This window comes from Oculina patagonica, chromosome 1 (genome assembly GCF_052425735.1).
Source record: "Oculina patagonica isolate OP01 chromosome 1, crgOcupat, whole genome shotgun sequence".
In the NCBI taxonomy this organism is placed as follows: domain Eukaryota; kingdom Metazoa; phylum Cnidaria; class Anthozoa; order Scleractinia; family Oculinidae; genus Oculina; species Oculina patagonica.
Genome location: NC_135758.1, coordinates 16667170 through 16693163, shown reverse-complemented (window position 1 = coordinate 16693163; position 25994 = coordinate 16667170). Strand labels below are relative to the sequence as shown.

Sequence of the window (25994 nt, the reverse complement as noted above, 5' to 3'; positions counted from 1 at the left end):
AAACTTTCCTGAAAATCGCTAAAAAGAGGTGCACAAAGTGCGGAAATGATGTTGGCTGATTTGCAAAGTGCTGATGTCGGGCTGAAAACGCGGTTTTGGACATAAACTCGTGCACTGTGCTTAAAATGTGGTACTGAATTGCACAAACTTTGCTGAAAATCACTAAAAAGTGGTGCAATTCGACAACACTGATTAGATTCAGATAGTGTCGAAGGTATGCACTGGATTCGCGTTTGATTAAGGGTCTGAATGGGTTTTAGTGTTTAGTGATATTTGCCCGTAGTTTTTAGTGGCTAATTTTCTAATGTTTACTGTTTCCGGAGAAAATACTGTTAAGTGTTTGGAGGGTTTTTCGTGAAAGACTCAGTCTTTTAGCATTGTAAATTTTTATCTGCTCTTTGAAAATCGGTGATAAAATCACTCATGAACTTTGAGCCTGTGCTGTGTGTTCTCCTCGGAAATCCTCGGTAGTCTTTGGAAATCTTCGGCAGTATGCGAGAATCTTCGATAGTATTCGGAAATCTTCCGAAATGATCGGGAATCGTCGGAAAATGGCCGAAAACTATTGGCATTTTTGGAGCCGTTTTTGTTTCTTTCTGGATAAAATTTACTGTTAGTGTTAAAATGCCTAAAATTTAACTGTTTCATGTTATAGAGCTAAAAATTTAGTGTTTAGTGTTATCGAAGTACCCCCCACTCAGACCCTCTTGATTGGATAAAAGCAAAAACGGCCTTATGCGCCTACTGGCGCGACGAGACATGATGATGATGAAAGAAATTCAAATCATGTTTTCTGTGGTTCCTTCAATATCAGACTGCACTTAATCCCAAATGCTGATGGCTCCATAAATAATGTCGCGTAGACAATGGGCGCTTTCCATTCGACCAAAAAATCCGGTAATTTCAGAACAAGGACGAAAGGTACAGAAATTTCCTGGGAAAGTTTCCAGAAAATCCGGAAAGTGTTGACTTTCCGAAATGCGAACCATTCAACCGAAAACCCCGGAAATTCCAGAAGCAAAATCAAATGGAACTGAAAGTTCCCGGAAATTGTTTTCGAAAATTTGGGTCTACCTTGCGAGGTTGTCCTCTTTTCCGGAAATTTTGGAAAAAGCTACCATTTATGCTTGTCAAACAGGATCAAAATGTCGAGGAGTGATATTTATTTATCGAGTTGCCATATTTATGTCCACATTGCATTATATATATCCAAAGTGCAATATGTATGTCCAAAACTAATATATATATCCAAAAATCCGGCGACCTGTTCTCGTTGTGTATATTACAATCAAATGATTTCACATATTTGGATACAGTTTCGATATACATATTTTGCGGGCTTTTCTCGATATTATATTTCATGCGTTCTATTTCGGTCAGTATTGCATGTAAGTCTACATGACCTGTCCCGCATCCCGCAGCAAAACAATATGGCGGCTCGGTGGATACCAAACATCGATTCCTTTTTCGATTCTCTGGTGGGAGTCATACGAGGAGCAAGAAATCACTTGTCAACCAACCAAGCCGACAGTGCAGAATTCTGGTGTCGCAGACTTGACGATTATGAACGAACTGTGAGGTTGTTGTTAGCTAGAGTGATGGAATCGCGGCCCGATCAAGTTAATTTTGTGCGAGATTTGGCGTTGTTAATGGATACAATGGGAAATCTTAGAGAAGCGCTTGATGCTCGAAGTTTTCGTGGACAATTTGAAGTCGAAGGACAAGACGCTGTTCAAAATCTTTCCGCTGTAGACCATACAGGAAGAACGGGAAGACCAAGGTATCTCATAACTGACACTCAAATTGGAATGCTCAGAGAGGAAGTAATTCACATAATTCTATGAAGTAATTCACTTACTAGATTATCCAGCACGTCATTAGGAATGTCATCAAAGTTGTTGCCAAGAGGCATTTCAAATTCTACTCTTCTTCTTCGTAAAGTTATTGGAGAAACTCCCAATAAACGTGCCACATCAGCCCATCGAAATCCTTCCTCTCTGAGCATTCTAATTTGAGTGTCAGTTATGAGATACCTTGGTCTTCCCGTTCTTCCTGTATGGTCTACAGCGGAAAGATTTTGAACAGCGTCTTGTCCTTCGACTTCAAATTGTCCACGAAAACTTCGAGTATCAAGCACTTCTCTAAGATTTCCCATTGTATCCATTAACAACGCCAAATCTCGCCCAAAATTAACTTGATCGGGCCGCGATTCCATCACTCTAGCTAACAACAACCTCACAGTTCGTTCATAATCGTCAAGTCTGCGACACCAGAATTCTGCACTGTCGGCTTGGTTGGTTGACAAGTGATTTCTTGCTCCTCGTATGACTCCCACCAGAGAATCGAAAAAGGAATCGATGTTTGGTATCCACCGAGCCGCCATATTGTTTTGCTGCGGGATGCGGGACAGGTCATGTAGACTTACATGCAATACTGACCGAAATAGAACGCATGAAATATAATATCGAGAAAAGCCCGCAAAATATGTATATCGAAACTGTATCCAAATATGTGAAATCATTTGATTGTAATATACACAACGAGAACAGGTCGCCGGATTTTTGGATATATATATTAGTTTTGGACATACATATTGCACTTTGGATATATATAATGCAATGTGGACATAAATATGGCAACTCGATAAATAAATATCACTCCTCGACATTTTGATCCTGTTTGACAAGCATAACCATTTTACACTCAGCCTAAGTTCCTTCGGCAGAAAATTTAGTGATTTGTGCAGCTGAAAGCAGCTATATATGTTAAGGAAGCATTCTTGAAACTCCAAATAAAAAATTTAGGCGAACTCGGTTGTTTTTCGTTGTTGTTTTGCAGGCGGCAGCAAAGAAATGTACAAATATTTATAACGCGCGTGCAGGCTACGCCATTGTTTTGCTCATTAAACTTTTTGGGTTGGCGACGTTTTCGTTGCTTGTAGTGTGCCTTTAGAAAGGTCCCTGTATTTGTAGCCACGATGTCATTCATGGCGTTTATTTCAGTGCTCGGAATGCTTTTTATTTTCCAAAATATCGAGTTATATGTGCAGGAAACCGGCAACAGTGCATTATTTTAATGCACCGTAGAAATTTCCATATTAGACGCACTACCTGACCATATGCAAATTTTGTTTTGCCTTCCGTGCAGTCACCGGAAAAGTTGGAAAATGCAGTTCCATTTGCCACTGGAATTTTCCGGAAACTCAAGGCAGAATTTTTGGTCGAATGGAAAGCGCCCAATATTTTGAGATCTAAACTAAAAATACCGAGGAATCAAAACATAGCTACATATGCACTTGAAAGATTCACCTATACTATAGTCTGCCAGCGGGACGAAATAAAGCAAATTCAATCTTCTATTATTTGTCAAAGTCTACCACTTGTGCATCTGGTTTTAAATTTGCAGCACCACTTTAAAATTGGAACCATAACACTCTCAAAATAAAAAAAGCTTTACGAATTTTCGAGCCCCTTATCTCGACCAGTAGATAATAAATATTTTTACGCGCGCGTCCTCGTTAAAATATTCAATGCCAAGGAAACGGAATTTTTGCGACTGCTTTAAGTGAAGTCTGGGCAAAGGTACATTTTTTGGACGTTTTAAATCGTTTACAGCTCTTTAGTATCCGGAATAAATGGTGGACAGCACATTGCAAATGTAGTTTCTATAAAGTCGATTAGTCGACTTTATAGAAACTACATAGAAACTACTTAGTCGAAATTACCTCCAATGCGAAATGATCCATTGATGTTTAGCTGTGGATTCCTTTCTTGTTCTTATCCTCTTGTCGTTTAGTCTGTAAATTGAACAGGAAAGCAAATATTTAGCTTTATATTTGGTAGGAAAATCTGAAACTTTATGCAACTTGGGGTTGTTAGCACATGGTGTCAAATGATAAAACGCGAATAACTGTACTAAAATGCGTTTTTGAAGAAAAGGTTATTTGAATGTAGATCGTGGCAGACAAAAAATTCTTACGAAATGTTTTTGTTTAGCCTTTGCCTTGTCTTTGTTGGTGACGCCAGAGTACACTGTCAATATGGCCAGTCAGGGCAACGCGTGAATGCCTTGAAAAATATTCGCGTTATCGTTTGAATACTTACAGATACTTAGTAAGGAAAGACAACACTCAGATTGTTTACTCGGAAACACACTTCAGCTTAATTAACTTTACTCTCTGTTTTACTATCTTAGGCAAAGGAAATTTGTCGAGCGCCTTCATTCAACTTACGAACGGCGAACTAAAACTCTGCACGCACGTGGAAACTGTAACGCCACTTTACAAATAGTTTCTCCTAACATTTTAGCGCAAAATTGCAGAGAAGTCATTGCTCACCTTCGCTTTCTAATAAGGAAGTTTGAGTGGGGTACTTTCTTTCTCCTTCAGAGATCTTAAATTGTCATCGGAGAGTCCAGCCTAGTATTCACTTGGCCGTAAGCTGTTTAGAGTGAAGCAAATTCTACAAATTGTTATGAATATAGATAAAACATTTGAAAATTAAAAGCCAATGGCTGACAAATGCGTCACAGCTTTAGGTGTGACTTGCACGCTTCACAACATGCCACTGGCGCTTGGCGCCAACTCGCGCACGAAAGATGGCATCCAATTGGTTCGCACCATCAAAGACTGCACGGGATTTCAGTTTTTTGTTGGTTTTATGGAAATAAATATTCTGCAAGCGTTTCACGATATATTTACAAAGGAAGGAAAGGTATTTTTTAACCATGCACATGACTTTTGCTCGAAGGGAAAGGGATAAAATGTAAGGAACAACCTAAGATCGTGGAATAAATCTCACCACTTTTCACTTTCAATAGGAGTTTCAGTGGTTAAGCGTGTAGCACCCCAGGGTTTTAATTGGTTGGTTTGAACTTTGTGATTAATGCGGCCATCCCTTTTCGACTTCAGTAGCCTGCGAGCAGGCTCTCTATTCGGGGGCAACGTGAATATTGAACTCCTCGAGCGCCGCGCCGCCGAAGGCTCTATCCCGCGAGTGTCGAAGGCGCGAGTGCGTGGGCGAAGCAAGCCCGCGGGCTCGCTTCGCCGCTGACTCGCGCCTTCGGAGCTCGAAGGTCAAAGCGTTGCCCGAATAGAGAGCCTGCTCGCAGGCTACAACTTCAGTTGCAGGTCCATTTGCATTATGACGTAAACGCGGAACGACTTCTGGTTGTAGTGGGTTGTAGTAAAGTTCGCGGGAAAACACCATTTCTGGCTTATGATTGGCTAAGGGCAGCCAAGCGCGAAGGAGGATTGTGGACATCTATGTCATTTATTTGGAGCTATAAAAGCTGCTAAGTTTACGCTCTTGTCGCTTCGAAATTTGCTTATACATTTATTTTTCATTTATTTGTCAAAAATATAGAAAACAGGATGAATGAAAATTGACTGAGTTCTGTGTTTTAACCAAGACAGACAAAAATATAATTCGTGTTCACGTAAGTTATCATATGGACGTTGTGTGCCGGAGGCGATTTTGTAGAAATTCATTCATCGAGGCCGACAACTAGGCCGTTCTCGATTATGCTAGTAAAACTGGCATTTAATGCTACTAGAAATTCTCGCATAAAGCCAAAAAAATGCTAAAATAATGCCTGATTTCCTTAAAAAATGCCACTTGAATTCCAAAAAATGCTTTGTTTTATTTCAAACAAAACGTACAAACTCTTACATTATATGCTCATTTCAACAACAGGTGATACTTAATAATTGTTTGTTTATAAAAAAATAAAAATAAAATAAAAATATTTATTTAAAAAAAAATAAAAAAAAAAAACACACACAAGTAACACAACAAAGTACACAAGTAACACAGCGCACAAAAGTCGAAAAGAAAAAACAATAAATATGTAATCAAAATGTGAAACTTTAGGATTATTTATCCTTCTGAGTTCTGAGTGCTGAAAATCTGGATCACAGTCATGAAAAGTGACAGAAAATGCTAGCAATTCTTTTTTGAAGAAAAAACGAAAAAAATGCTCGTTTTCCCAAAAAATGCCGAAAAAAATGCTAGCATAATCGAGAAAGGCCTACCGACAACTTCTCTTCGTAAATGATTTTAGCCTAATATCACAGCTTCAAAAAATCGCGAACTGGAAACAGAATGCTTAAAAGGACGAGTCTAGGGTATTTTTAAATTTGTGTGGAATGAACTGGAAGTAAGGCAGGTCGTCGACTTTGTTCATCATATATTCTCATGAGGCCCCGTCCACATTAACCGGGGTAAATTTGAAAACGATACGCTTCTTTGGTGAGCGTTTTTGAAAAGCTCCGATTTCGGTGACCAAAAACGCCGGTTCAGTGTGGACGGTTGGCCTAACCGGAGAAAAAAGATGCGTTTTCAAATTTACCCGGGTCAGTGTGAACGGAGCCTTGTCCACTAGGATTTCTCGAACTTTTTTAGGACAATCAGTAGAATCGATTGTATCAACGCTTTTGAATCACTTCTGGTTCACTTCTCTCGAGTTAAATTTAATTTTACGAGAAGTGTGTACAGTGAACTCTCTCCTAACAGACACCTCTGTAATACGGATACCTGGTGTTGGTCCCGTCCCTGCCGTTTTTCAGTCATTTTACTGTAACTAAACTCCCTATACAGAGAGTTGACTGTATGCTACTAAACACATGGAAAATGCGTGTTTTTATAATGATCTATAATGGTACGTTAGACAAATATGACTGATCTTTTAAATGTTATAATCCAAACGGTCATTTTATGTCTGTAACTAAAACGATGTACGTATGATGTATAGTCTCGTCAACGACTGTCACACACGAAACACAAAGTTTCTCCAAGACCCATCTTTCTTAATTAAATCTGAGACAAAAAGCAATGGCTGGAGATAGAATGGCACATGACTCTCCGTCACACCACCATCAAGTTTTACCATGAGTACACCTCTCCTCAGTCATATAGTTAAAAAAATAATGTTTTTTACGCCTCTTATAAGCAGCAAAAAGTTTTCTGTGGAAGGATATGGTTTCTTTCACTACTTGAAAAATTATTCTTTTCTCATTTCTATTTGAAGAACAATTTTCAGCTAAAAATCATGAAAAAGCATGTGAAAAGGTTGGATGGGGGAATAGAATGCTTTACGGGGTTTTATATCCAAAATACTTTTTTTCGCTAGCAGACAGATGTATGTATGTAAGCCAGAGGAGCTTATAAGTAGAAAGGCTTGTGACCGGCAACTTATAGTTAATCTTTATAAATTTCTAAATCTCCTTACAAACAGCCTATTATATTGTCTTCTGAATTCGCACGTCATGAAACTCCAACGAGTACAGAATGCCGCAGCTAACTTCCGGACTAGTCACAGGTTCACCGAGATTCTCCCATGCAACATACAGGCTTAACCACCTTCATTGGCTCCCTAAGTTACAGTTAAAAATTAAATGTACTGTTTGGGCCCTTTTGGGAAAGTGGCACAACTGAAACGTGGATTCAGCCTAATGTTCTCTCAACGCCCAATGAAGTCGAATAAGAAAGTGCCACACATGACGATGTGGAACTAAAAAAATAAACGTTTTTGGCCTTTGTGATGACATGCCACCAGGAAGATAAAGCCTTATTTTCATTCCAGACGCATAAGGTCCATTAACAGCTGCCATTAATCCCTTTGTACAGTTTGGGTCTTTTGGAAAGACGCTTCCACGTGGATTCAACCTGATGTTCACTCCAGGTCAAAAGAATTCCAATAAGTTTCACTCCAGATCCTGCAAAAACGGCCATTTTGAAACTTAAAATCTTTATTTTTGGTCTTTTTGGGAAAAATGCCACCACGTGGATTCAGCGTAATGTCCCCTCCAGTTCCCTAGTAATCAAATATCAAAGAAAGTGGCACTATGTCAATCCAAATGAAAATTTTTTTCCCTTCAGATGAAAAGCTGCCACTAAGTTCAAGTCTTTTTTTTTTTCACTCCAGATCCCATTCTCGTGCCCATAGCCCTTTCCTTTCTCTTAGCCGGCTTGCACGAGAAAACGAAGGGTAAAAAAAAAAAAAATCTCTCCTAACATCTGGGGACATAGGATGTTTGTATTAATTCGATTTTTTTTGATTGGCTGTTTGGAACAAAGAATTCCTAAACGGAAGTCGAAAACGTAACGACTCTCTCATACATTCTTTTGAAACGTCATGACTGCATACATGAAGACCGGAAGTCCTATAATCTAGAACTGGAAATCCTGTGTCCCTAGAGCCCTTCGTTTCCTCGTGCCAAGGCTCAGCCGGCTAAGAGTCCACCGCGGTCAAACGTCTCAGGCAGGTTTTCTTTCTATTTCGCCGTTTTTTGTTCGAATTGAAGTGTTATTACGAGCAAGGATAGATAAAAATAGTTGCCGAGTAAAAGCATAATCCCATTCCCTCAGATAAACCAGTGTTATTACTTTTTTAAATGTTTCGCATCCGAACCCGTGCTTTGACAAATGGCGCCGACAAGTCCGCATATCGCTATTTTCAAACACGTACAACGTTAACTTTTTTAGTAAAGCTCCAAAAAACTTAGTAAACCCTTTGGATACCGGTTATATATCGAACTTTGAACTATGAAAATTAAAACCTTATCTTTGCCGTACTTTTCTTATTTTTTTTTGCATATTTCTGGCGTTTGACCGCGGTGGGGGCTAAGAGAAACGAAAGGGCTATGGGTACGAGAATGTCCAGATCCACCATTAACTGCCAGTTTTAAACTTGAGATTTACTTTTTGGTCCTTCTTGGGAAAATGCCACCACGTGGACTCACCGTAACGTTGAACACACGTTACATTTTAATCCGACAGTATTTGGTAGATCTGGAATGAAACTTAGTCTTGATCTACGTGGTGGCTTTTCATCAGAAGGGGAAAAATCGTCATTTTGAGTGACAGAGTGCATGACGACTTTCTTATTCGATTACTATGGATCTGGAGGGAACGTTACGCCGAATTTTGGTATTTTCGCAGAAAGGCAAAAAATTGTAGATTACAGTCCAAACTAAATGGTACTTAATAGATGGGTTAGCTGGTGAATTATCCATGGGATAAACAAAATGGATTGCAAAGCTGGTCAGTACGTAGCCTGCGAACAGGCTTTCTGGAGAGCGCTCGGCCGGCGGGGTACGTAGGCAATATTTATCGGCCATGCAATATTTCAACTGGCACTGTTCTAGCATACCCTGGTACCAGAGGTTTTTCTTGCGCGGTTTGCGGTGTCGGTCATGTCCCCTGGTACCCAGGGTTGTTCTAGCAGGGCTACTCAGTTAGTTTTCTTCGATCTTATTCAAGGCCAGTACTATTTTTTTTAATGAAGTATCTTTATTGCCATTAATAACATAATACAATTATTACAGTGAAAGAAAATAAAAGAAGAAAGAGCAGACAAAGTTTGATTACAAACTGTAGTTTCATAGTTTACAAGCTGTTACAATGTACATAGGAAAATAGAGGTTCACAGGTACATAGGAAAATAAAGTAGATAAAAAATAAATAAATAAATAAAGATAAATAGATCAAAAAAACTAAATAAACAAGGAAATAAAGTCTTTCCAATTTAATTTGAAATTGTCAATAGTTTTATTTCTAACTGCAATTTGTTGTAGAGTATCCAATCTGTTTTTTAGAAAAGGAGGAAAGCTGTCAAAAGGTACATCATCGCAGTCTTGGGTTGTGCAAAAGAGGCCAGTACTATCATGTAAGGGAAAAAATCTCTAGTTTTTTCAGAAAACTGGCCCTGAAGTAGACCAACTCAGCTAGTTGAAATATTGGCCAATAAATTTTGCCCTTCTGCCTTAGTACCAGTTACTTCACCGCGGTCAAACGTCTTAGGCAGATTTTTTTTTTTTTTTTTTTTTTTTTTTTTTTTTTTGAAAATCTTTTTTTTTTTTTTTTTTCCCCGGGGTTTTTTGAAACTTTTTTCATTTAAAAAAAACTCCCTTTTTTTTTTTTTTTTTTTATTTTTTTTTTTCAATCTCGTTTCCAGAGCCGGCGCCCCAGAGAGCCAACGAATCTGGGAGTGCGTACCGTTCGCATGTCAGACAGGAAGAAACTTTGAACGTCTGTAACACACAGGGGCTCATATTTGTAGGACAGATCTCAAACAACGGCTGCGAAGGAGACTAGGGGCGCACTTACCTGAAGATAGAACGCCTGATCGCATCTGAATCGCAGGTTAGGGGCGCAAAGGCGGAACTAGCCTGTTACAGGCTCTCGGTTTGTGGGGAAGAGCGAAAAACGCGGGCGAGCGAGCGTGGAAAGAACGAGCGGGGAAGAAGGCGCCGCTTGCCTTCCCCACAAACCGATCGAAAGCCTAGAACGGGCTAAGGCGGAACTTACTCGCACTTTTATCCGCAAATCGCAACAGAACAAGGAAAAAGTTAGGGCTACGTGGTAGTGCCGCGCGGTCAAAATGTAACGATAAAAAAACTTGCGCCGACTTGGGCGCAAATTTGATCCTCACCAAAGTAATCGCGAGTCGACCCAAACGCACGCAAGTCAGCCTGCAGAAGTTTACGCAATTTTTACAAGAAAATGCTTTGTCTTTGGACAATTCTAATAAAGATCCCGTGAAATGCTCAGGGAATAAGTGCGAGAGAGGAGAAGTGCCTCGTCTAGGAATGAATTTGAAACCAAATTGATTGCAAGGCCTGACTTGTCTCCAGTCGTCTTTTGAGTCCATCGTGAGTCCAGGAGGGAATCATGCCCTTCCTCCTTCCCACCATCCTTCGCGTCAATTTTAGCGTTAGAGACGACTGGGGACGAGTCAGTTGCAACGCTGGTACTACGGCAGAAAGGCAAAATTTATTGGCCAAAATTTCAACTAGCAAAGCTGGCCTACTTCCTACTTACATACACTGTATACTCCAAATGCAAATTTTAGAACCTTTTTCCCTTACATTATAGTACTGGCCCTGAAGACTAGCTCAGCTTGTTAAAATATTGGCCAATAACTTTTGTCCTTCTGCCGTAGTAAGTACCAGCCTTGCATGCAATCAATCTGGTTTTTATTACATGTAACACTTAGACTGACGTCTGGTACGAGCATTTCTTTTTTAAGCAAGAGATCCAGCAACAGACAAACCAAGCAGTTTTATTCTTCATTGCGTGGTCCCCTGCATCCAAACGTTTGATACAAACACGGACTGTCCTTGTCAGGTGTAATAGAGAAATTTAAACACATTTACGTAAAACATTGTGCATTTATTTTCAGCCATTCCTTGACTGATTGTTAATCGAGTAGTAATTCTGAATTATACTGTCATCTGTTTGCAGCCATAATTAGCAACTCTATCATTTCATTAACATCTGTACAAATACAAACCTGAAATAAACTGATAACCTAGCTGGTGTATTTACAACTGTTTTTGTTCATTCAATTTCGCTTTTTTTCATTTTAAAATATTTCACGTCCAAGTGGTATAAATATATATATTTCTAATTTTAGATTAGCTTCGATAAGCCTATACTTCCAAAACAACATTTCACAACCCACCAAACCCAATGTATTCGGACGTGTCCTTCAGTGCTAGCCCTACTCTGGGTGCCAGTCTTTTCTTGCGCGGTTCCCAGTCTCGGTCAAGTCTCGATCAAAGCCATTCCCGAAGTATCCAGGGTAGAGTTGTCCTCTTACGATAAGTTAAAATTTCAATATTTCTATCTATTAACAAAGTTGTCAAAACATGGTAACAATTCATGTCTTCTCTTTAGTGTCATAGATTTGACTCCAGCTGTACTGCGTGACCCGTTGCCTATCTAGATTGCGTTACCAAGGTAGGAGCTTCACGCGCAAGCCATGGAATGAAGAGAACTTGTTAATGAACTAGTCCTGGGCCTGCTCGCCTTCTGATTCACCGACAGTTTCACTATCTTCTTCGTCTTCCTCCTCGCTACAAGATTCCTCGTTTGTCGATTCCCTTGTTTGTTCACCGCTACTGGCTTTAAACAGGGTCAGGAGATCCATGAAACGCTTTTTTACCTGAAAATAAACATAATCAACATGCTACAGATTAACAGAGTTACCATAAAATTACGAAAGAACTCCCTGGGCTTAAATTTGCCCAACGTCCTTTCCAGGTGGGATTAATTTCGTGGAGGACCTATATACGGAAGAGGGGAGGGGAGGGGGGGGGGGGGAGGGGGCTTATATTCGGATGGAAATTCGTGTTTCAAATATTTTTTGGTGGGATACTGTGTCTGAAATTTTTTTGGTCCGTACGAGAATATCATACATATAGTCAAATTTTCTAAATATAACGATACGAAACAATAAACGAGTCCTACAGTTATTAAACAAACATTACAGGTTTCTGGGCATTTTCTAAAACATAAAAACGAAAACAGAAAAAAAGAACAAGAATATAACTATGCACTTGCTTAAATTGTAAGTAAACGTGTCCATAACCATGAGTACGACTAATATAGTAGTTAAAAAACCACGATGTAAAGGGAAGTTTTCTTTTTCTCTCCCCCCCATTTCTTGCGTGTTGAGCCTTTGTCTTCAGTGGAGCGGACCTTGTTTTATGTTCATCCGTCACACTTACACTAAGATTATTCCGTTGCTTTTCACTTCTCAGTAACAAGTAGTGTAGTAAACCGACGTCTCACCTCGTCTGCTGTCTTATTTTTCAAGCCGTTTGCTATATGTTGGAATGTTTCTGGCTTGGCACCCATCTTTTGACAAGCGTGTAATATTTCTCGGTCATCTTCTCTAAAAAGCAATAAAATGCATAACACACATCAATATAACATACCATCAGCCATAATGACCAATTAGTAATTGACCAAGACCCAAGTTTTCTACTGATTAGGGTAAAGTCAGTAAGGCGCCGCTGAGTTGACTGTCGCTCGTAGAAAATAAATCAGGAACGTGCTTAGAATTGCCTCTTAAGACAAGAAGTCAGACTCGAATTGTGACCGAAAGTCCACCAATTACAGAATACACAACAGTTGTTTTCAGCGTACAAAGGAAGTAAAAGGATCACTACCAACGAATCCTGCCACGCATCAACAACAGTTCGTTTTTAAAAGAAAAACTGCAAGTAAAAGCAAATAACCAAAGTTTACCTTGTCCACAAAAGAACCACTTGTCCATCTTGACTCCGGTGCAGATTTTTAGCTGGCACAACAGCTGAACTACAAACAACATCACTGTCACAGCCGCTGGCCTCAGCATCTGCGTCACTTTTGATGACGTCACCGTCTATATCGTCACCATCCATATAATCGTCATCATCATCCTCTTCATACCCATCATGCTCCATGTCAGAATTCCCATCATCCTCTTGTTCTTCGCTATCGGTGTTCCTTCGCTCGCGTTCCTCTTCATGTTCGAGGTTTAAAGTGTCCTGACTAGTGGGGTTTAACTCTTCTCCGCGGTAGCTGTCGTTGCTGGTTTCTGATTGTAGTGATGTAGTTACGGACAGAGGTCCTTCAAGTGCGTTAACTTCAGTTCTCTGCTCACCCACTCCACTCTCCTCTCCAGTTGTTTCCACGCTTGCTGACATCTCAGAGGTACCCTTCAGGGGTTCCACCACCGCATCATCACCTTGATTTTTCCCTGGGGGATTATCTTGTTTCCCACCGGCCTTTGTGTTAGCTTTTGTTTGGCTGACTTTTGTTCTGTTCCCCAGTGGTTTCCCTGCAGATCCTTGTTGTTTTGTACCTTTCACAGTCGCACAAGGCTTTCTAGTCTTTCGTGTATTGGAGTTTCTTTGCAGTGTGTCCTTGGTAGGCCTACCTTTGATTTTTTTAGGCTCCACGAAACACGGTATGACTACTTCTTCAAAGTCATCAACCTTTGAGAAATAAAACAATAATGAATGCTATATGAACTTAGTATTTTGTATTAGTAATGTGCTCAAAGATACATGTAGTGACTGCGTATGCAGGTTGGAGTTTACAAGACATAACCTAATTTTTAACAAGAATCTTACACTATTTAATAACTTGGTCTATTTACCTCTGGTTCACTCCCACTTCCGAAATCAATCTCCTCAAAATCATCGTCAGAGCTTTGAATAAGGTAACAAAACGTTTGCTTAGTTTTATTGCTGAGAGGATAATTGCACATAATTACAAATTACAAACAGCTTCTAAGTGAAAAGGTCAGTTTGTTCATCCTACCACACAGGAGGCTTCAAGTCATCAAAGAATGAATAGAATTCTTCAATCAGGTGCATCTGCCCTTTTAACATTGGAACAACAGTTTTCTTCAACTGAAACGGTAACAAAAAACCTCGAGTCAATCACCAGACGCGCCTGCAGTGAATCATGGCAGTTGTATTCAGCAAAACATGTCATAGACTTGGCAACGATAAATACAACTACCATGATTTCTCGCAGGCGTGTCTCAGTGAGAATTGTGCATTGCATAGTGTGAAGCGCGTCACGTGTGAATTCAGTTTACTTCATGTCTTCTAGGCAGGGGTCTGCCCGTACAACTGGCGGGATCGAGGCGAAAGTGAAATAAGTTCTAATTTCCAGGGGTAACCAAATAAATAAATGATCCTTTCTGGCAGATTGTGCTACTAAATAAAAACAAACTTGACTGACATCGAGGGTCTTTACGCTGCTTGATTTATCACATAGAAAACATTGACTTAAAACCATGCGAATGGCTAGCTGAGTAGCTTTATGTGAAAGGAAGCTACACTCCCAGGCTAGCCTCCTAGAGAAGTGCAGGGCATACCATTTTCCAAAAGTTGCTTCCATTTGATGACAGAAAAAACAATTCTACCAGGCAAAACTGATTGGTCAAAATACAATACCTGCATAGGGTCTTTTACTGTTTTCTTATTCCAAGAATCGAATGCATTGACTATCTTCCTGAATTGAGACGGAGTGCGTTGGAAGTGCACCTGGACATAAAAACAAAATTAAGAGTCACCTGAGTTGGTTGTTAAAATAACCTCCCCCTGCCTTTACAAGAGGACATTTAACTCATTTGTTGCATCAGTTTTTCCTCGCCTCTGCGGGGCTTTGAAAAGTACCTAGAAAACTCGTTAACTATCCGCGCATATTATCTGTGAAATCATCGAATAAGGTGGATTTATTCACGTTCTTAAAGCTTTCTCTTGGCTTGCAATTGTGATAGGAAAATAGGAAAATGACAATGGATGATAGAATGTCTGCGAACATCATTTGGAAACATCTTTGTCATTTTATGACCAGCCAACCAACCAACCAAACAAAGGAAACCGACAATATAAAGCTCAGAAAATTTATTCACCTCTAGTTTCCTCAGAAACGTTCTTGCCCTCACAAACTCCAGGTTTGCCATAAACTGAAACGAGAATGTAATAAAATTATCACTCAACAGTACTGAAGACAGAATCAAAACTGCTCTACTCTACATCTCTATCGAAAACTGTATGTTTTGTTGGTTTTCAATAAAATAACAAAACAGTAGCACTTACCACGCCTGCTTCAACTGCCTGGTGTGGTTCTAAAAACCCAACAAAATCCTCCACAAGACTTGGATACTGAGCAAGAACTACTTCAACCCTCCTGTACAGCTATAAAATAGTAGAGACACTAGTCAACACTGCACTTGCCTTCAGTAGCAGCTCTAGACATAAGTGCTTTATGCACCAGCTTCATTCAGATGGGGAGTAAGGGGGAAGTAAGAGCAAAACAGATTTTTTGGGGAGTTAAAAAAAAATGCGTCCTGACACCCACAAAGTTTCAAAGAAATTTTGAATTTCCTGAGCTTGTAAATCGGTTTCGAAACTCCGTAAACGCGTGCTATCAATTCACGACGATTTTTTTCCAGTCAAGCAGCTGTGAGACAAAAGCTGTAAACTGCAATGTCGCTCACAAAACGTTTCCCCAGAGGCTACATGTTTTGCATTAGTTTAAAATGGCGACTACTACTTTCGCTGGCTTAAGTTTTACAACAGCTCTTAGAAAAACACAGAAATTTTTGCTAAGAAAAATTGTGTTTTTAACATCATCTTGTTGACTAATTTTTTATTATATTTTTTTTTTTTTTATATTTTTTTTTTTTTTTTATATTAGAGAGGGCCACAAATTTATTAGTTGTAAAAATATTACTGTAACCCTCTATAAATAAAGTTTGATTGATTGATTGATTGATTGATTGACTAAGCGCCCGTCATGTCATACTAAAATGCCCTGCACAAGTGAGACTGAAGGTTATACTCCTCGCATGCCACACACCCAAGTTATGCATACCTCGACAGGTGAGCACTGTTCCGCGGAAGACAATGCAAGTGTTCGCAGAAATTCTTCATATGTTACAGGATCATCGCTAAGCTGCTTCTATCAACGACACAACAAAGAATTCTGTTACATGTTGTCCAAGATGATAGGTGTGAGAGAGCAACGTCATTTCAGGACCATTTGAGTTGCTGGGATATGCACAATGTTTGAATAACGGCAACATGTAAGCAGTAGTTACAATACAATACAATACAATACAATGTTTAATGTGGTCATTACACTTAGCTATGATTTCGATGCGTCTCGGAGATATGGTTAGCAAAATCTGCGGGAACGCACCAGCTAGTTTACAGGTAAGCCACAATGAAAATAAAACAAAAATAAAATAAAGTGAATAAAATTCTTCAAAGCTGTAAAGCTTTAAATATGTGAGACGCATTTCCTGATTAAAAATTTCTAGCTTAAAAATTTGTTAAAAAAAAAGATCTGTAGTAATCGTATCATTGATAACTTATACATACCTTGACTTTAGCTAGGAAACCTTCTGCAAATGCTTGAGCTCGATTTCTGAACTGAAATGACAAAACGCAATTGACATAAGTTGGAATGCAAAGGAAGCGGGTTCAAAGATCTTTTATTGCTTTTATCTCTATTTCCTTTTTAGGGCTAGTGAAAACTTGTAGCCTCTAAATTTAACACCCAGTAGTCGTTACCATGATTCACCTCAACAAAAACTGGTAGCCTTCACTTAAGAGCTTATTGCATTAAATAAGGGTTTTAAAGACCGAGGAGTGATTCAAACAAATATCATTGTTACATAGCACACAAAGAAGAAAACGTTCTCTCTTTTACATGTACAATGATATGCCTGTACACAGGCTGTACACAGGCTAAATACATATTGTTTTATGTTATTATTTTACCTTTGGGTCAGGTTCCAGGATATAGTTCCCTGCGCAGCCGGCTTGTGAGTTTGGTGCAGGCTTACGGGAAGTTCCGCTGGTATTTCCTCCACTCTCAGACCCAGAGATGTGTGACTTTGATGTCACGCGACCACCTGTCACGTTGCCTCCATTTTTGTCACGGGATGATTTGACTTTTGAAGATGTAGTAGTCTTGTTAGTTGAACTTTCTGAATTTGTCTTCTCCGTTGACCCCTTAGAGTTATTCTCTTTGCTAGTTTCTTTTGGGTTTGAGCTTGAACTTGAAAACTTAGAATCTTCGTCAGCAGCAGGAATACTGGTTTCTTTCTCTGTGGTGTCCTGTGTCTGTACAACAGGCTCGTCGTTTGTTGGTGAAAGGTTTGTGTTGACATCTACATCAGTTTCCATTGCTACAGTAGCAGCATGTAATGGCGCCACACGATCCTCGCTTGTTTGGTTGGTATTCTCTTGGCAAACACTGTAACAAAATGAGAGTCACATCAAAAACAGATGCTCATTGAAATGCGCCGACGCTGATTTCCTTTTCGTTGGTCGATGACATTATTGGTAACCAGACTTTGTCATACCTGCTGTAGTTTTGTCCTGGACTAGGTCGAAATTGTGCTGTGATTATTAGATGAAATTAGGCCTTGATAAGGCAATTATTAGGCCTACGCCTAGGTTAGGGATAGGGTCCTCTTATATATCGCGGATCAACGTGGAGATTTAGTGGTGAGGGAGGGATGCTAGAGACCAGAGGTTCTGGGTTTGATCCTGGGTGGTGACAGGCATTTATCTGTTCTAGTTGAAAAACAATTCGATGATAGTGAAAAGTTTCAACGTGTTGCTATAATGGCATCGACCGTTTACGAAAGAGAAACGTGCTGCGTCGACCTGGTGGAACATGATCAGATCTGGAAGCTTAAGGGAGTTCATAGAGACAAGATATTTTGAGACTGCAGACAAATTCGTTGGGAATACCAAAAGATTCGGTGTGCTTACATGTAGCCACTATGGACAATAATCAATGCCAGTTGAGACAACGAAGACAACCAGTTCCTAAGCAGTATTAATGTGAAACAAATAAACCCAAAAATTGATCTTAATATCTCTTACTTCCTTGTGGTAATTTTAGGAAGCATTTATGGAAACATGTTGATAAAGGAGAGGTTATTAGAAATGGGATGCTTATTAGGAAGTCAATTCCGTATAACCATACCTTGCAGCAGGAGATGATCGAGCACTTGTCACGTTGTTTGTAGGCAAGGCATGTTCTCCTTTACGTACATCTTCCACTGGCTGGCGTGGTGGTGTCAGAGCCTTCCATGGGCTTGTACTGCTTGTAATAGCTACCCAGGCTACCTTTCCTCGCTCCCCAGCAGATGAGACACTCGGTAGCGCCACAGCATACGTTCCTCGGGTGAGCTTAGGCACGATTGGTCTGCCATACGCCGCGCCTTCTACGCTTTGCTGAACAGCGAGGGCCTCGCTTTTTTCTTGACTTTCACGGCGCTCCTTTTGTTTTTTCTTGTAGTTTATCAACCAGTCTGGTTCCATTGAATCTCTGCCACGCAGCCTACGGCCATTGGACTCTACATAATGATGTTGGAGAAAAAATAAATTGAAACTGAGCGGTCTCGACAATATTTAGAAAAATACGAATGAGCTTGGATCGGTAGAGATAGAATAAGTACTCAATATGTTTTATGCAAATATAAAGTTTATTTCTAACGTGACTGCCAATAAATGCTAAGAACTACAGTATGTGTGAACTGCGGATAAAGAGTTTCCCAAGAAGGGCAAACTGTCAGGGCAATAAACGAGAAAATTTTACTGTAGGTGTCGAAACACTGTTTTAACGTTATATTGTCCTTTTCGTGAGATTTAAAGCCCCAGTGTTTAACGCTGAGAGCAGAGTATCTTCGGGTACGTTACCTGAAGTCAATAGAAAGATGGTAATTTTTTTTACTGAACTTTCGAACTTCAGGAAATCTAAGTGAACGAAATATAAATACTCAAATTTACGAGCTGCTGTTTCCTTCTTGAAAATCGTTGCTGGCCTTTTTTTTCGTAACCAAACGAAATTTTCTCTTTCAGAAAACACACGAAAGTTTGAGCTAAAAATACTCCAGTTTTTCACCACACTTTAATCCGAAAATCGTAGTCGATTATAGGTCTTCCGAACAGATATTCACCGAAAAGGTCGGTTGGTGCCCCTGAACTGTAGAAAAACATATCATTGTACTCAGGAAACACGCGGGATGGGCAACAGTGAATTACAGCTCACTTCTCAATGTGACCACCAACCTATCTGGCCTCTATCAAGCTGCATCAGAAAATAATGGAACGGAATAAAAGCCAATGGAAGATGAAGGATGGCTATACCAAGGCTGAATTAATTCGTCAGGGAACCAAAATTTTTAAATAGAACAATAACACATGACTTTAAATGGAGACCTTGTAAAAGTGGTCTCGTAAATTGAGGCCTTCTCTGCGTTGAAGGCTGGCGTCTTCTAGAAGAAAGCAATTTTCATGCCATTTAATTCTTACCTATAAAAACTTGTATCCTAGTGGGTAATTCCCACAACTCTTTATTCCTGCGATAGTATTTAATGATGTTCTCGGGTGCACGGGCCGAGAGTAGATTTTTACAGCGGATTTGAAGCTGTTTTGGGCTCTTGACCGGCAGAAGATGTTCCTGTATAAGGTCCCACTTTTTCCCATGCTGCTTCATTCCCAGCGCTAGAAGGTTGTCCTCAGCGTCAGTGAATTTCACTCTGAGTCCGTTAAGCTGCTTTGGTGTGTCTCCTGTTCTTGGCAACAGATTATGATGAGGAAGAATCTCCACAAAGCTAAAAACGTTTTTCTTAGTGGCCATTAGCTGCACGTTGGTTTCCGACAGTGGGGGAAGAAGGTCGTCGGTTAGGGTTTTTGAACGTCTGCCTGTTTTGACAGGAGCTTTGTTATCTTTTTTAGGTGTGTTGCATTTTCGTGGGCTCGGTGTTCTTCTCTTTGGAACAAAGGTGCTGTTAACAATTCTGTAACAAAGAAAATCGGACATGATTTATCAAGAGACTTACATGTACAACAAACGGTAACGTCAAATGAATGAATTGAAAACGAAAAGATTTGCTACCACTTATTTTTACATTACTGTATCCTAATTCGCAATAGCCAATCAAAAGTCCTGCACTGATCTCCTATGATAACAACTCACTGACCTGATAACAGTTTAGGTATGGTAGATACCTTATCGTACCTTTCAGTTTGGTAAGCTTTGGGGCATTCGAGGCTCCTTTGGTGTCACCATGGATATTTTGGCTCCACCAAACTTGTCTGATATGCCGCCAAAGCCTACCAACTAACTCCTCACAAAAAAACACACTGACAGAGATGGCCTAAAACCCATGCAAAACGTTTAGACCTTTTCCCTCTGTGTAAAAAAAACGCTTTGTAATTAATTTTGTGTTCTGCCTCGTTCCTCCTGACCCAATAACCTGTCGTTCTTTCGTTTTCCTATTCTTGGCTTTGTTGATTGTTCACAGCCCTTTAAAGGACCCTAGTCAACGACGCCTTCATTTTTGTTTACATACAGGAGTTTCAGTATATTTTACGCAGAGCGTGTCTAAACAAAAGACATCACTGTGAAACTGCTAAATGTAATTAAACAGACTTCCAGTAACACAAATTACAGCAATGCAATACTATTTCGCTTCGCCATACAATTTTCATAATTTCAATGGCATCGAAAATGGCAGAGGCTGACTAGGATCCTTTAACATAATGTCCTGACTGCACTTCTGACATAACATAACCAGTATCACTGTATGTGAATATCTTACTCTACAGCTTGTTCCAGGCCTGGGAAGCTGAACGCTGAGGCATGTACCATACCATCACCTAGCCCTCTGATAAGCTGAGCATTGGACGCTCTGTCCTGAAAACCCTTGAGTTCATTCACATAGTCTCGAGTAAGTTGTGCCTCTTTACTCAGACTCTCATCCTCTCGGGCCATCACATATATCTGTGTCAGCAGTTGTGCGTGCTGGAAAGAAAAACAAACTATAGTTTTAAAAAAAAACTTGTTGTAATGGTGTTTACATTGAAGGAGCTAGGGAGGGGAGGGTGGTGAAAATGGCATCATTACAACTTCCTTGTGAATCACTCACTGCAGTCATCAGTATTCTCAACATGTCTGTCATATACTGTACCACAGCTTAAAATATGAACAGTAACCTTGATATAACAAAGATGCTACTAGATTCCACAAAGTATTCATCATTGGCAATGATCATTATAAACTTGGGACTTTAAATATCAAAGGAGAATAGGTAGTCAAAATTCAACAAGATTATAGCAGACTGTACATACTGAACCAAGTTTGATTTATGTTCAAATGTCAATCATTTACTGAGATTATATCAGCAATTTTCGTGAAAGGTCATTTACACAATTTAACTATTATAAAATATGGACAAGATTCGCCGAACATAGTGCTCAAGACTTGCCTGCTTTAATAAGGTGTTGCACAAGCATGCCATAGCGTAAAACATGGCGTAACACTTACGTGACCGAGCCTAAAAAATGGCATGACACAAGGGTGACCTAGCCTAAAAATGGTGTGACACAAGGTGACCTACATGTAGCCTAAAACATGGCATGACACAATAATGTGACCAATAAATGTTGCTAGCTCTCTTAGCACAACAGATGGTACTGTAACAGACAGGGCCTACCTGCTGCAGTTGCTCTGTAAGTCTCTCCAGTTGTCGAGTGTTGAAAATCTGCACTTTTTCCTCAGCTGCCTCCCTGCAGAATGAATACTAGGTCAATTCCAAATTAGCCAACATAACCTAGTCATTGATATAAGACCACCCAAAACCCCTTACGAAGTTGTACAATGTATAATCCCATGGCTTATAACTGGAATTTTACTGTACTTCTCTTTTTACATGTATCTCATAGGGATCAATATCAAATTTCACGTGATTTTTATGGTCAGACTGCACAAGAAACCCAGAACACTACCTTGAGAGTGGTAAAGAGGGGGGTATAGATCATGTTTCACGGAAAATAAAATGGCCCTTTCACAATTCACAAAAAATACAATATTGGCATTTCACACTTCACGGAAATTAAAAGAGAACATTTTGGAAAATCAAGATTCATGACTACTAAGGAAATCACAATTCACAAGGAAAAAAATAGTCAATTCACAGGTTATTAAAATGCCCTTTACCACCCTCTACCCCGGTGTAAGCCATTATAACAGTCGACAAAAACAATAACGGTTGACTAACCGGCCATTAAGCAGCTCAAGGTAACTAATATCTTCACTATCGTCATCTAGACATAGTGCATCTTCACTCTCATCATACTGTAAACAGATCAAAAGAAGAACAAAATGTAAAAATCAGCACAGAGGAAACACATCATGTCATTGCTATCATCTTGTTGGACAATAAAAGATTTTTGTTGAACAGAGTTCTTTTCTTGTTCCAAAAACATGACTGTCATATCTTAATTTGTATTTGCATCTCAAAGAATTCACCACAAACAATCAATAACCTTGAACAAACACTGGGAGTAGAATGCCTGAGAAGCAGGTAATACAAATTATAGCATGTGCAATTTGATGAACATAATATATAATTTATCATGACATAACATACTCACATCTTTCAGTAACTCATCAAGTAACTCATTCACTTCCTTCTCTGAAAGTCACCAAAGAAAATACAGTACATCAAACATTTAGTGTGTGGTATTGCTGTATATTTTTACAAGTTTTGTTTTTCATCAAAATACAACTGTCAAGCAAAGGTTTACAGGGTATTACACATTTTAAATTTGTACAAGATTTATTATCCAACATTTTCTTTTTGCAAAACACTGACTTTCCACCATGAAAGAAAACAACCAAAAAACAAAATACAGAGGAGTTGACATTAATACTCTTTATAAATTTACGCTACATTTCGTAAACACCATAATGTACTGAGTTTCACCAGAATCTTGGCATCTTCGGTTGTTATATGGAAAAAAACGAGTACATGGAACCTGTTAAACCGGTCTTCAGGAGTAAAAAATATTGTGATTTGTGCTCACCTTGCTCATTATTTGCACCCCAGAAAGAGTATATTTAACAAATAGATTCCATTTTGCTGTTTGTCTGTTCAGTTATAGTTCACATGTAGTTGGTGTCAAAATGTGGTAAGAACAAAAAGTGCCCCATGAGCCTAGCAAATCTTGGGTCACTAATGTTCTTACCACAATTTGACATCTTCTGTGATCTATAACTGAACAGACCCTGGCAAAATGGAATCTATTTGTTTTATACAATAACAGAAGAATTCAGAACAGTTCAGTGCTAAGGTAATGCCGCTACAGGTGAGCTAAAGTTGTTGTCATTCCATGATAAACGTTTCTGAATTTATTCCATTTGGGAAGTTAATTGCCCAATCTGTAAGCTTTAACCTAACCGTTCAACTGTCATTTATGGATTTCCCATGGCGTTGTCCAACTGCTCGACGTCAGGTAAACTCTTACAGCTTTCAATAATTTTTTGAATCAAATGCTGTCCACTTTTAAATTGTTTAAAATTGTTTAGCCCAAAGTTTTGAAAAACTTTGCCAACAACACTGACTTGAACTACGAACTTTGATCATGTGCGCGAGTCACACCACGCAGTGTGTTTTCTAATAGATGACAGACATCCACCAATCACAACATGCACAGCAGCTCAGTTATGTATAATGGATTATAACTCAAACTAGTTGGCCTAAACACATTGCAAACCGATGCAAAACTTTTTAAAATTCTTTTAAAATCAATCCTCTCCTGACCAGTGCATTGCAGTCTTTTTTCTTTAAAAACAAAATGCAAGTAAATAGAAGGTATAAGCTCAGCTTACGAGGGATTCTAACAGCCCTGTCATTCCTGTATTCTTCTTTTTCTTCCTTTTGATCTGCTTCAGCCATGAAATTGTACTCTGAGTCCTCATGATCCTCTTCACCACATATATCATCTGAAGATACACACAAAAACACCGAACTGAAGTGAATAACTAGTGTAAGATAAGGCAAGATATATTACTGTATACTATGTATTGCTTTTTTTTATGGCAAAAGAAGTAGTTATCATACAATGCACTTTCCCTTCCTTTATTTTGGCTGAGAGCCCACCACATGATCTGCAAATAAATTATATTCCTACAAAAAATGGTCTGCTCATGCGCATTACCCTCTGACAGTAACATTGTTGCCCATAATATATTTTGCTAATGGATAGTTGTGGCCACTTCTGTAAACAATTGCAGTTTGTTCTTCAGAGTTGTCAGTAAGTTTCTATTACACCAGAACCAAACACAGGGATCAAATGATACAACAGTGCAGTTATCCCAAAATATTGTGACTTGTCACTGTCTTGCAGATTAATTATTTGCCTTAACCTTGGCTTTGGCAAATAATAATTGACCTGCTCGCCACTAACAAATCATGATAAATTATTTTGCTCAACCTAGTCCAATAAAACTATGGTTAATTATTGAAGCATACCTGAGTTTATTAGTCCCTGAAGCCACTTCTGCCATTCTATGTCTTCAAAGTCCAAATCATCTTCTTGGACAGGGTCATACATATCAGCAGTGAAGTCTGGAGGCTGGAATGTTGCTAAGGCAATAAAAGTTTGGTATTAATGGACCTTTCTTAACTGTATTAAAGCAAAACAAGTTAACAATTTAGCCTGCAGTAGAGCTTGGAATACCTTCTATGCTTTCAATGGGCACATCTTGAAGTGGTAGCTGAGAACGAGTCCTTTTTGCTATTAAATCACCTTCTTCCACAACAGTAACCTACAAGAATTAGATATTGATCAGTAATCTGCCACAGATTCACAGCAACTACATAAACAACACACATGAGCTGTTGAGTAGAATTACTGAAAAGATCATACAAACAACAAGATAATAATTATATGTAATTAGTAGAATTCTACTTGAATACTAATGCAAATGCAACAATCTGATTGGTTTAAGCTACTGGTACACATCAGCCATTAGTATATGTGTTTGGGCAAGCTTGGTAAGTGTATGTGCAAAGATCAGTATTTATTATACTTCATAATACAGAAATAATTGGAGAAAATTAAAAAAAAAAACAATTAGATTATTTGCTCTCAATTTCTATGAGGTGACAGTTGATACAAGCTGATAATCTAAGGGTGTTTCTTTGGGAAAATCCAAATCCGGATTCTTGTATTCTTTTGCGTTTCTTTACCTATATCCGAAAATGGATTAATCTCGGATCAATGATCTGAAGATTCCACACTCTGAGTGGATACATCAGATCATATCTAAATCCGGATTTTTAGGATTCATGATCTGTGTGTTTCTTTGGGAAAGGATTCGAAAAAAGTACATTGGCCCAGCGGTCTTTGCTATGAAAATACAGGTTCGCTCTTTGTAAACACTGTCGTATGGTAATTTTTCAGGTGCTTATTTTGATCAAAATACAACAATAATTCGCAATAAAAGGAAACAAGCTTGATCAGTATGAAGTATCCTTTTAAACTGGATGCAGGTTTTCTAGAATAGCCACCATGTGCCTACGGAAGTTGTATCCTTTTGAAATTGTCACGAGTGAAGTTTGCATTGATTATTTCGCAAACATTCTTCGCTCTCAGATGCGTTCTCGCTTGAGGCTAAAGAAGAACTATTCAACGTGATGTTTGTGAAAGATTTTGTATGCTGAAATGATTTTAGCTAGGGTGCATTCGACGGAAAATAAATTTATGTTGATATTTAATGTTCTGTGCGAAATGTGTTTACGGAGTTGTGATGGCAAAAAATCCATTTTCAGATTCTTCGTTTCTTTGGGAGAAAAGTATTTGTGTGATCTGAGATCAATGATCCAATTTTGGA

At 39.1% G+C, this 25994-nt stretch overlaps 1 protein-coding gene and 1 long non-coding RNA gene across 2 annotated transcripts in view; both read right to left on the bottom strand.

Annotated features, from left to right (window-relative positions):
* The window catches only part of LOC144659199 (uncharacterized), a 24746-nt gene extending 20318 nt beyond the window's left edge, over positions 1-4428 (bottom strand). The window contains exons 1-2 of the long non-coding RNA XR_013571869.1: positions 4337-4428; positions 3725-3796 (exon numbers count right to left, since the gene is read on the bottom strand). This is a non-coding gene — a long non-coding RNA (uncharacterized LOC144659199). The remainder of the gene's footprint in view (positions 1-3724; positions 3797-4336) is intronic.
* A 6728-nt stretch (positions 4429-11156) lies between these two features.
* The window catches only part of LOC144659133 (uncharacterized), a 19530-nt gene continuing 4692 nt past the window's right edge, over positions 11157-25994 (bottom strand). Inside the window, exons 9-28 of the mRNA XM_078519582.1 lie at positions 24839-24926; positions 24631-24744; positions 23988-24101; positions 22751-22791; positions 22375-22451; positions 21811-21883; positions 20917-21119; positions 19625-20112; positions 18294-18666; positions 17075-17552; positions 16673-16723; positions 16164-16250; positions 15386-15484; positions 15199-15252; positions 14738-14827; positions 14094-14185; positions 13930-13981; positions 13035-13765; positions 12576-12678; positions 11157-11946 (exon numbers count right to left, since the gene is read on the bottom strand). Coding sequence (XP_078375708.1) covers positions 11791-11946; positions 12576-12678; positions 13035-13765; positions 13930-13981; positions 14094-14185; positions 14738-14827; positions 15199-15252; positions 15386-15484; positions 16164-16250; positions 16673-16723; positions 17075-17552; positions 18294-18666; positions 19625-20112; positions 20917-21119; positions 21811-21883; positions 22375-22451; positions 22751-22791; positions 23988-24101; positions 24631-24744; positions 24839-24926 — 3564 coding nt within the window. The 3' untranslated portion in view covers positions 11157-11790. The remainder of the gene's footprint in view (positions 11947-12575; positions 12679-13034; positions 13766-13929; positions 13982-14093; positions 14186-14737; positions 14828-15198; positions 15253-15385; positions 15485-16163; positions 16251-16672; positions 16724-17074; positions 17553-18293; positions 18667-19624; positions 20113-20916; positions 21120-21810; positions 21884-22374; positions 22452-22750; positions 22792-23987; positions 24102-24630; positions 24745-24838; positions 24927-25994) is intronic.